Genomic DNA, 12252 nt, shown 5'->3' with positions numbered 1-12252 from the left:
CCAACCTCATCCGCAGCTGGGATTCTCTGACCCTGCTGCAGTGTATAGACATTTGGTTGAGTGCCGAATTCTCCATTCTTACTGGCAGTAGTGGTGGGGCATACAGCATGGGAGAATTCCAGCCTTAGTGTTATGCCTAAGTACTACACTGATTACTATTCATAATAAAATGTAGCTATTACAGCATCAACTTATTCAAAGCAGAAATTTGCTGTATAAGTATGCTGATTAATATGAAATTAGATTCTTTTAAAATCTGACATCCAACTGATTGAGGTGGTTGACCTAACATGATCAAACTGAACACAAACTATGGAGTCAGTTTTAACCATTGATCCACTGGAGCAAGCTGAGAGGGGTGATTGAAAGCAGCAGTGCTGGTAAGAGATTAATTGGATTAATTGAATTGTTTATTTATTTAATTAGTCAGCTAGTGTGTGTATTTTTTTGGCCTTTACTTTAACAGCAGTTTTTCAAGTTTAAAGTGAAAACTAGAAGTGGGCAGCAAAGGAGTCTGGGAAGGGTTTTTATTTTAACTTTAAAAGTCAGTTACCTGGGAGGTTCCCCCTCATTGATCCACTGGAGCAAGCTGAGAGGGGTGATTGAAAGCAGCAGTGCTGGTAAGAGATTAATTGGATTAATTGAATTGTTTATTTATTTAATTAGTCAGCTAGTGTGTGTATTTTTTTGGCCTTTACTTTAACAGCAGTTTTTCAAGTTTAAAGTGAAAACTAGAAGTGGGCAGCAAAGGAGTCTGGGAAGGGTTTTTATTTTAACTTTAAAAGTCAGTTACCTGGGAGGTTCCCCCTCATTGATCCACTGGAGCAAGCTGAGAGGGGTGATTGAAAGCAGCAGTGCTGGTAAGAGATTAATTGGATTAATTGAATTGTTTATTTATTTAATTAGTCAGCTAGTGTGTGTATTTTTTTGGCCTTTACTTTAACAGCAGTTTTTCAAGTTTAAAGTGAAAACTAGAAGTGGGCAGCAAAGGAGTCTGGGAAGGGTTTTTATTTTAACTTTAAAAGTCAGTTACCTGGGAGGTTCCCCCTCATTGATCCACTGGAGCAAGCTGAGAGGGGTGATTGAAAGCAGCAGTGCTGGTAAGAGATTAATTGGATTAATTGAATTGTTTATTTATTTAATTAGTCAGCTAGTGTGTGTATTTTTTTGGCCTTTACTTTAACAGCAGTTTTTCAAGTTTAAAGTGAAAACTAGAAGTGGGCAGCAAAGGAGTCTGGGAAGGGTTTTTATTTTAACTTTAAAAGTCAGTTACCTGGGAGGTTCCCCCTCATTGATCCACTGGAGCAAGCTGAGAGGGGTGATTGAAAGCAGCAGTGCTGGTAAGAGATTAATTGAATTGTTTATTTATTTAATTAGTCAGCTAGTGTGTGTATTTTTTTGGCCTTTACTTTAACAGCAGTTTTTCAAGTTTAAAGTGAAAACTAGAAGTGGGCAGCAAAGGAGTCTGGGAAGGGTTTTTTAAGCGCGTGAAATATAAAAGGTAGGCTGCAGTATACAGCGGGCAGCGTCGGGAGCGGGCAGTGGAGTGTGTGGGAAGCAGAGTGTGAGCTATAAGACTTTGGCTCACAGGGCTTGAGTGTGTGGGAAGCAGAGTGTGAGCTATAAGACTTTGGCTCACAGGGCTTGAGTGTGTGGGAAGCAGAGTGTGAGCTATAAGACTTTGGCTCACAGGGCTTGAGTGTGTGGGAAGCAGAGTGTGAGCTATAAGACTTTGGCTCACCGGGCTTGAGTGTGTGGGAAGCAGAGTGTGAGCTATAAGACTTTGGCTCACAGGGCTTAGGCAGAAAGGGCGAGCAGGGGTGAGTTGAATTCATTTTTGCACTTTCTACCTGGTACTGGCAAGGTATCTAGAGGGGATGGGTGTGCAGGCAGTGCTATGTTCCTCTTGCACTATGTTTGAGGTGAGGGACGACGACAGTGTCCCTACTGATTACACCTGTGGGAAGTGCACCCATCTGCAGCTCCTCCAAAACCGTGTTAGGGAACTGGAGCTGGAGTTGGATGAACTTAGGATCATCAGGGACGCAGAGATGGCCATAGACACAAGCTTTAGGAATACAGTTACTCCGAGGATTGAAAACAGATGGGTGACGGTGAGAGGGGCTGGGAGGAAGCAGTCCGTGCAGGGATCCCCGGTGGTCGTTCCCCTTAGCAACAAGTATTCCGCTTTGGATACGGTTGAGGGGGATGACATACCAGTGGGGAGCCGCAGTGAGAGGATCTCCAGCACTGTGTCCGTCTCTGTGGCTCGGGAGGGAAAGGGGGAGAGCGGGAGGGCGATAGTTATTGGGGACTCGTTAGTTAGAGGGATAGATAGGAGGTTCTGTGGCAGCAAAAGAGACTCACGGATGGTATGTTGCCTACCGGATGCCAAGGTCCGTGATGTCTCAGACCGTGTTTTCCAGATTCTGAAGGGGGAGGGGAAACAGTCACAAGTCGTGGTGCACATTGGTACCAATGACATAGGTAAGAGAAGGGACGGGGATTTAAAGCAGGAATTTCTGGAGCTGGGCTGGAAGCTGAGAGCCAAGACGAAACATGTGGTCATCTCTGGTACGTTGCCGGTACCACGTGATAGCGAGTTGAGGAACAGGGAGAGAGTGCAGTTAAATATGTGGTTGCAGGGATGGTGTAGGAGGGAGGGTTTCAGATACGTGGATATTTGGAACACGTTCTGGGGAAGGTGGGACCTGTACAAACAGGACGGGGTGCACCTGAACCAGAGGGGCACCAATATCCTCGGAGGGAAATTTGTTACGGCTCTTCAGGGGGGTTTAAACTAATTTGTCAGGGGAGTGGGAAAGGGAGTTGTAGTCCAGAAGTCAGTGAGGGTGGTGAGGTATTGGGGAAGGTATCAGGGTCAAGGGTGGGTACTGGTAGACAGGAAGGTGGGTTGAAGTGTGTCTACTTCAATGCAAGGAGCATCCGGAACAAGGTAGATGAACTTGGGGCGTGGATTGGTACTTGGGACTACGATGTTGTGGCCCATTACGGAGACGTGGGTAGAACAAGGACAGGAATGGTTGTTGGACGTTCCGGGGTATAGATGTTTCACTAAGTGTAGGGAAGCTGGTAAAAGAGGTGGAGGAGTGGCATTGTTAATCAAGGATAGTTTAACGGCTGCGGAAAGGCACTTCGTGGGGGATCTGCACACTGAGGTAATATGGGCTGAAGTTAGAAATAGGAAAGGAGCGGTCACGTTGCTAGGAGTTTACTATAGGCCCCCAAATAGTAATAGAGATGTGGAGGAAGAAATTGCTAAGCAGATTATGGATATGTGTGGGGGTCACAGGGTAGTTGTCATGGGGGACTTTAACTTTCCAAATATTGATTGGAACCTTTGTAGGTCAAATAGTTTGGATGGGGCAGTTTTTGTGCAGTGTGTGCGGGAGGGTTTCCTGACACAATATGTGGATGGGCCGACTAGAGGTGAGGCCACATTGGATTTGGTACTGGGAAATGAACCGGGCCAAGTGTTAGATTTGGTTGTGGGAGAGCAATTTGGAGATAGTGACCACAATTCGGTGTCTTTTGTTATTGCAATGGAGAGGGATAGGGCCGTACGGCAGGGCAAGGTTTACAATTAGGGGAGGGGTAATTATGATGCGATTAGGCAAGAATTAGGGGGCATAAGTTGGGAACAGAAACTGTCAGAGAAAGGAACTAATGAAAAGTGGAATTTTTTTAAGGAACAAATACTGGATGTCCTTGATAGGTATGTTCCTGTCAGGCAGGGAGGAAATGGCCGAGTGAGGGAACCATGGTTCACAAAAGAGGTGGAATGTCTTGTGAAAAGGAAGAGGGAAGCTTATGTAGGGATGAGGAAACAAGGTTCAGATGGCTCGATTGAGGGTTACAAGTTAGCAAGGAATGAGCTGAAAAAGGGGCTTAGGAGAGCAAGGAGGGGACATGAGAAGTCCTTGGCGGGTCGGATCAAGGAAAACCCCAAGGCTTTTTACTCTTATGTGAGGAATAAAAGAATGACCAGGGTGAGGTTAGGGCCGGTCAAGGACAGTAGTGGGAACTTGTGTATGGAGTCAGTAGAGATAGGCGAGGTGATGAATGAATACTTTTCTTCAGTGTTCACCAAGGAGAGGGGCCATGTTTTTGAGGAAGAGAAGGTGTTACAGGCTAATAGGCTGGAGGAAATAGATGTTCGGAGGGAGGATGTCTTGGCAGTTTTGAATAAACTGAAGGTCGATAAGTCCCCTGGGCCTGATGAAATGTATCCTAGGATTCTTTGGGAGGCAAGGGATGAGATTGCAGAGCCTTTGGCGTTGATCTTTGGGTCCTCGCTGTCCACGGGGATGGTGCCAGAGGACTGGAGAATGGCGAATGTTGTTCCTCTGTTTAAGAAAGGGAATAGAAATGACCCTGGTAATTATAGACCGGTTAGTCTTACTTCGGTGGTTGGTAAATTGATGGAAAGGGTCCTTAGGGATGGGATTTACGACCATTTAGAAAGATGCGGATTAATCCGAGATAGTCAGCACGGATTCGTGAAGGGCAAGTCGTGCCTCACAAATTTGATAGAATTTTTTGAGGAGGTAACTAAGTGTGTTGATGAAGGTAGGGCAGTTGATGTCATATACATGGATTTTAGTAAGGCGTTTGATAAGGTCCCCCATGGTCGGCTTATGATGAAAGTGAGGAGGTGTGGGATAGAGGGAAAGTTGGCCGATTGGATAGGCAACTGGCTGTCTGACCGAAGACAGAGGGTGGTGGTCGATGGAAAATTTTCGGATTGGAGGCAGGTTGCTAGCGGTGTGCCGCAGGGATCAGTGCTTGGTCCTCTGCTCTTTGTGATTTTTATTAATGACTTAGAGGAGGGGGCTGAAGGGTGGATCAGTAAATTTGCTGATGACACCAAGATTGGTGGAGTAGTGGATGAGGTGGAGGGCTGTTGTAGGCTGCAAAGAGACATAGATAGGATGCAAAGCTGGGCTGAAAAATGGCAAATGGAGTTTAACCCTGATAAATGTGAGGTGATTCATTTTGGTAGGACAAATTTAAATGTGGATTACAGGGTCAAAGGTAGGGTTCTGAAGACTGTGGAGGAACAGAGAGATCTTGGGGTCCATATCCACAGATCTCTAAAGGTTGCCACTCAAGTGGATAGAGCTGTGAAGAAGGCCTATAGTGTGTTAGCTTTTATTAACAGGGGGTTGGAGTTTAAGAGCCGTGGGGTTATGCTGCAACTGTACAGGACCTTGGTGAGACCACATTTGGAATATTGTGTGCAGTTCTGGTCACCTCACTATAGGAAGGATGTGGAAGCGCTGGAAGGAGTGCAGAGGAGATTTACCAGGATGCTGCCTGGTTTGGAGGGTAGGTCATATGAGGAAAGGTTGAGGGAGCTAGGGCTGTTCTCTCTGGAGCGGAGGAGGCTGAGGGGAGACTTAATAGAGGTGTATAAAATGATGAAGGGGATAGATAGAGTGAACGTTCAAAGACTATTTCCTCGGGTGGATGGAGCTATTACAAGGGGGCATAACTATAGGGTTCGTGGTGGGAGATACAGGACGGATATCAGAGGTAGGTTCTTTACGCAGAGAGTGGTTGGGGTGTGGAATGGACTGCCTGCAGTGATAGTGGAGTCAGACACTTTAGAAACATTTAAGCGGTTATTGGATAGGCACATGGAGCACACCAGGATGATAGGGAGTGGGATAGCTTGATCTTGGTTTCAGATAAAGCTCGGCACAACATCGTGGGCCGAAGGGCCTGTTCTGTGCTGTACTGTTCTATGTATCTATGCCCAGCGGAAAGGGGGGTAGTTAAAAATGAGCAGGTTACCTATCAGCTCAGAGCCCAGTATTTGAAACAGGCCCAAGCAAGGAGAGCAGCTGTAGCTTTCTCGCTTGGCAGAAGCAGGCTTGAAGACAGAAACAGCCCTTCTGGTAAATGTAAAGCTTTTCATTGTGGGATCAGGAGCAGCAGGTTTCCCCTGGGCCCTCCAATGAAAATTACATCTTTCTGCCCAAGACTTCCTTTCCACTTTCCCCATCTTTGAAACCTTGCCAAAAGCCAACACCCAGTAACTCTCCAGAAAGATGGCGAAAAGCCAAAGTGCTGACCAATCTTCACCTTCCAACAGCTTCTCGGTATCCTCTTCATGTCTATTCCAGACAGAAAATGGACAGGAGGCTTTTAAGTGAATCCTGAGATTTATAAGTTAACATGGCCTCCTTGCTGTCGCCACCAAGATAAAATGCCACTCAAAGAACAAAACAGCACAGGAACAGGCCCTTCGGCCCTCCAAGCCCGTGCCGCTCCCTGGTCCAAACTAGACCATTCTTTTGTATCCCTCCATTCCCACTCCATTCATGTGGCTATCTAGAAAAGTCTTAAACGTTCCCAGTTTGTCCGCCTCCACCACCTTGCCCGGCAGCGCATTCCAGGCCCCCACCACCCTCTGTGTAAAATACGTCCTTCTGATATCCGTGTTAAACCTCCCCCCACCTCACCTTGAACCTATGACCCCTCGTGAACATCACCACCGACCTGGGAAAAAGCTTCCCACCGTTCACCCTATCTATGCCTTTCATAATTTTATACACCTCTATTAGGTCACCCCTCATCCTCCGTTTTTCCAGTGAGAACAACCCCAGTTTACCCAATCTCTCCTCATAACTAAGCCCTTCCATACCAGGCAGCATCCTGGTAAACCTCCTCTGCACTCTCTCCAAAGCCTCCACGTCCTTCTGGTAGTGTGGCGACCAGAACTGGACGCAGTATTCCAAATGCGGCCGAACCAACGTTCTATACAACTGCAACATCAGACCCCAACTTTTATACTCTATGCCCCGTCCTATAAAGGCAAGCATGCCATATGCCTTCTTCACTACCTTCTCCACCTGTGACGTCACCTTCAAGGATCTGTGGACTTGCACACCCAGGTCCCTCTGCGTATCTACACCCTTTATGGTTCTGCCATTTATCGTTTAGCTCCCCCTACGTTAGTTCTACCAAAATGCATCACTTCGCATTTATCTGGATTGAACTCCATCTGCCATTTCTTTGCCCAAATTTCCAGCCTATCTATATCCTTCTGTAGCCTCTGACAATGTTCCTCACTATCTGCAAGTCCAGCCATTTTCGTGTCGTCCGCAAACTTACTGATCACCCCAGTTACACCTTCTTCCAGATCGTTTATATAAATCACAAACAGCAGAGGTCCCAATACAGAGCCCTGCGGAACACCACTAGTCACAGGCATCCAGCCGGAAAAAGACCCTTCCACTACCACCCTCTGTCTTCTGTGACCAAGCCAGTTCTCCACCCATCTAGCCACCTCCCCCTTTAACCCATGAGATCCAATTAACTCCTAATTAACCCTTGTATAATACTGCACTAAAACTAGGCGCAAATGTATTTTTAAATTATATGAAAATACATGGCTTAATAGAAAGTAAATTTGTTGATGTTAAATAGAACACTGAGATGCTGTAAGAGCTAAGCAGTTAAATATCATTGGCAATCATTTGTATCTGAAAAAATTGAAGTGTGAACATTCACCTTAGCTTCCATCAGGTCAAGCACTAGACAGCACTTTAAGACGGGGAGGAGACGGGGAGGTTAAATTCTCTGGCTTTCACATTGCTCTAACTATATCCCAGTTACAATTTGTAAATTATAATTTTAAGCAATCTAAACCATCTTCTCAAGAGCAACCAGAGATGGGCAATAAATGCTGGCCTAGCCAGCGATGCCCACACCTCGTGAATGAATTTAAAAAAAGCTATTTCTCTGCTAACAATTATATTGTGAACCTATTCCTGTGATTGCATGATGCAAACATCTCACTAGGCTAGTGTTGCTGATGTCAGAGAGATGAAAATAACTATCTCAGCAATGCAGTGCAGCAAACAATTTGCTGGCTCCCACCCATCAGAGCTGGTATTTGTCATACACCTTCAAGCTGATATCTTTGCTTGGATTGATGCACTAAGGAAAGTATGTTGTCAGAAACTAAACCCTACCAACAGTATGAAAGGCAACAGAAAGACAAAGTTAGAAGCATCCACCTTATGAACATTTTGTTTAACGTACAAGGTGGATTTCATTGTGGCACAGCTTGTGAGTAGAGTGGTTGAGATGGTTTTGCTGCGAATGTGTTTAACCTGCCTTTATCTTTAAGACCTTTCAATGACTTCCGTGCGCCTCCTTGTAGACAACAGCTAATGAATGCTGCTGCGAGGAGTCTTAGTGGCAGTTGTTTATATATTATCAAATCCTTGTCTTAGGGAGAAGCCAGATTATCAAAGCTGGAAGAAACCAGCAGGTAATGATTGGTTTTCTTTTGCTCTTTACGCATCTTTTTAAACATTGTAAAATTTTCTATTACCTAATGAATATTACACCTGAACCAAACTGTGTGTGTGCGTGAGATGGTCTCCAGTAAAAGGTATTGAGGTAAGACAGACCTGCGGCATGTGAAAGCTCCTCATATATTGTTAATAAATCTATTCCAAGGTTTATAGCCTAAGGCATGATCTCTAGCAAGTTTAATCTAAAATCCTCTTTAAGCAACTGATACATTCAGCAGCTCACTGATTCATAAGAAAGAAATAATTGTATGGGTAATGAATCCCTGGAAAATATCTAACATTCCAATAATGTAATAGTGCATCTACCTACTTACTATGATCAACTGTTCTGGAAAAACAGTTGGAAGATTATCCAATATAAAACACAATAATTTATTAAGGGAAACCTTTGCCCTTCTTAATGTCATGAGGTCTGATTGTTAAAAATATGTCCCGAGGTTAAGTAGAAATCCGTCCTTCTCGAGGACATCCTTAGGTTAATTCAAAGCCAATTCTTTATTTGTTGATTAGTAGCAAGGTGCAAATCCCTGGTTGATTCCGAACATCAGAAATTTAAGGAAGTAAGATTTTTATTATAAAAGAGAGATTGTTTTACTTTCGTAACTGGGTGTGAGGCTGGCAGAGAACAGGCACTTGTAAAATTGGATTACAAACAGATGGAAGGTTGGCAGTCCACTCACCAACTTTTGAATTTCACATTCCAAGTTCTGAATACAATCCAGTTTTCTCTTCCTGCAGCGCTGGGCTGCAATCCGATTCTTGCTGCGCCTGCGGACATCGTGAATAAACTCTAGCTGCTCGGAGGTTAACTTGTGCATCTTGACCATCATTTGGAAATCATTCCTTGGAAGATCTGTGATTTGATCGATTGGAAAGGGAAGTTTGACCTGTAGGACAAGATAAAGTGAATCGGTCAGTTGGTACATCGGGACAGGAGAATTCTAACTACCTTATTAGCAGGAGCCCAATTCAAAAATGTAGTGAATTGAAAAGTGAAATGTGTGTGTAATGATTAATATAACAGAACACAAGGGAATATGCTGGCTTATGTCCGATAAATGTGAGTTCTATTTCCGCAAAATGTCTAAAAAGCTTTGCAAAGTAACATAAAACACAATGCCACACAATTATAACAAGTTACATGAACTAGCAAAGTACTTCATGGCAGTAAGAATATTATGCTGCACACATGATACTTAACAGAAATGACAAATCTCTGCAGATCATTCATAATGTGTCTGTACCCAGAGCCCAAACATTTTGCAACACAGTTTTCAACCTGCAGGTGGCACCAACAGAATGAGTCATCCTACATCCTGTACAAGAATAACAACAATAGTCGGTCAAAGCACTTTCATCCCTTCAGCACAGCTGTGTTAGCAATCCACGACAAATCACTTTCACTGACATTCTGCAGCAACTGGAAAACATGGTACATAATGGAGAAAGTTATTTGGGAAAGCTCCACAATAAAGCTGCATGTCAATGATTCAGTGGCTAAGGCTATGGCGCGGCAGAATAATGCACGTTGGGAAATCTTTTCAGCTCAAATTCATTAACAGTTAAAGATTTTTCAAAAATTAAAAAAATCTGCTGGGTCAACAATGACAAGCTCACACCGTTGTTAGAAGGTTACAAAATTTGTTTTGGTTTGCCAGCACCCACAATCTGTTGGGTCTCAACGTAAGTTGGCTCCAGGAAAAGTGAGTTATTCTGGTAAAACATTCTAAAAATCTTGAGTCAACACATGCTAAGATCATATCTGTGATGGAAAGTGCCCATGTCATCTTGTCTCTCTAACTGCATCCCCCTGTTAGTGATGGTTTCTACCCACTAAGTCTATTCCATTGAAAAAAACTCCCAAGCTCCAACCAACTTCTCAAATTGTGGTAATTTTTTCTAATTATTAAATCAAAATATTATTTAAAAATTAAGGTCAGTATGTACAGCATCAATCAGCATATCAAACAGTAGCTGCTGTCTAATTCTGGAACAGGATGAGTTAGCTTTATCGTGAAACTTAAGGGAATTGCCAAGACCACCATAAACAGGACACCACCAACAAGAACAAGCATCTTGATTAGGTGACACCAGGCATAGTTTTTAAAAAGTGTGGGGATTGCTGGAGGAAGTGAAGTTTGAGGGAGTTACGGAGAGCTACTTTGAAGTAGCAAGTTAGAAATTTCCATGAGTATTCGTTTTAACACAGGGAAGGTGCGGGAAGCAACAGCAGATGCAGCATGGTGTATTTAGAGCTTAGGAGGAGGAGGAGGTTAGGTCAGAAGCAAGGGCTGTGGCATAATAACCAAGTTAAAGCAGGGAGAGTATCACCAAACAAGTTGATAAACTTTTTAATGTATCCTGTCCGTTAGTGTGATAGTGGATATTAGAAGAGCTTTTCCAGGTATTGGTGCAGTAATTTGTGGCTTTATGGTTCCAATAGTGGGAGATAAATAAAGTGCAATTTTAAGAAAGTAAATGTGACTGGTAAAAGGAATTGGAGACATGAATGCATTAACAACAACTTATATTCCTATGGTGCCTCTAACGTAATAAAATAATAAAGCATTGGAATGACAGATGGACAGACTCGCTCACGCTTGTAAAAAAATTTGGTTTGCCCATCAGCATTAGTAATATAATTGTTGGTCCAGAATGTTGCCAAACTTCCATCCATCAGCATTGACAATGTGACGCTGGAGATTGTTTATAACGTCTCATATCTAAGCTCCACAATCACCAGCAATTTGTCACTTGATGCTGAAATGAACACAAGCATTGCAAAATTATGTCCAAGCCAAGTGTGGAACAACAGAAATCTGACTGAGAACACCAAGCTGAGAGTTGTTGTCACTCTACAGTGATGAGACTTGGACAGCATATGCTTAGACAATACACGCAGGAGGAAGGGCTGAATAGTTTCACCTTCACAGTCTCAGACTTATCTTTGGTATCTCTCGGCAGGACAAGGTCACCAACTCAGAGGTCATGGAGTGTTCTAAATCTATCAGCATTCACTCATTGCTGAATCAACGATATCAGATGGATGACAGCCGCACATCCAAAGACCTTGTGTACGGTGAACTGGCCACTGAATCATGACTTTCTAGGCATCTATACCTCAGCTACAATGACTTCTGCAAGTGAGAAATGACAATGGCAGACACTGACACTGAGAATTGGGCGACAGTTGATGATGGCTGTGAGCTCTGGAAACTGACTGTTAGGAAGAGGTGAGCATAAATGAATGGCTCAGCTGGCTAAGAAGATGGCCCAGAGAAAACAGAGGCCAGAGGGTCATGCACCTTCTCAGTCCACTGTCTTAGAACAAAGAACAGTACAGCACAGGAACAAGCCCTTCGGCCCTCCAAGCCTGCACCAATCACATTGACCTAGCTAGACCAACCGCTTATATCCCTCTATTCCCCTTTTGTTCATATGTCTATCAAAATAAGCCTTAAATGTGGCTAATGTAACTGCCTCAACCACCTCACTTGACATTGCATTCCAGGCCCCCACCACACTCTGTATAGAAAAACTTCCCCCTCACTTCTCCACTGAACCTTTCCCCCCTTATCTTGAATTTGTGGCCCCTTGTAATTGTCATTTCTGCCCTGGGAAAAAGCTTCCAACTGTTCACCCCATCTATGCCTCTCATAATTTTATGAACTTCTATCAGGTTGCCCCTCAGCCTCTGTCTTTCCAGAGAGAACAATCCCAGTTTATCCAATCTCTCCTCACAGCTAATATCCTCCATACCAGGCAACATTCTGGTAAACCTTTTCTCCAAAGCTTCCACGTCCTTCTGGTAGTGTGGTGACCAAAATTGGACACAGTATTCCACATGTGGCCTAACTAACGTTTTATACAATTGTAACATAATTTGCCTACTTTTATACTC

At 43.9% G+C, this 12252-nt stretch overlaps 1 protein-coding gene across 4 annotated transcripts in view; it reads right to left on the bottom strand.

Annotated features, from left to right (window-relative positions):
• bach2b (BACH transcriptional regulator 2b) overlaps positions 1-12252 on the bottom strand; it is a 249770-nt gene that overhangs the window by 13327 nt on the left and 224191 nt on the right. For all 4 annotated transcript variants that reach the window (XM_078212660.1, XM_078212662.1, XM_078212661.1 and 1 more), the window contains one exon: positions 9032-9238. In XM_078212660.1, coding sequence (XP_078068786.1) covers positions 9032-9238 — 207 coding nt within the window. The remainder of the gene's footprint in view (positions 1-9031; positions 9239-12252) is intronic.

The sequence above is a fragment of the Mustelus asterias genome, chromosome 5 (genome assembly GCF_964213995.1).
Source record: "Mustelus asterias chromosome 5, sMusAst1.hap1.1, whole genome shotgun sequence".
NCBI classification, from domain to species: Eukaryota; Metazoa; Chordata; class Chondrichthyes; order Carcharhiniformes; family Triakidae; genus Mustelus; species Mustelus asterias.
The sequence above is the reverse complement of the archived record's forward strand: the minus strand, read 5'-3'. Positions and strand labels throughout refer to the sequence as shown.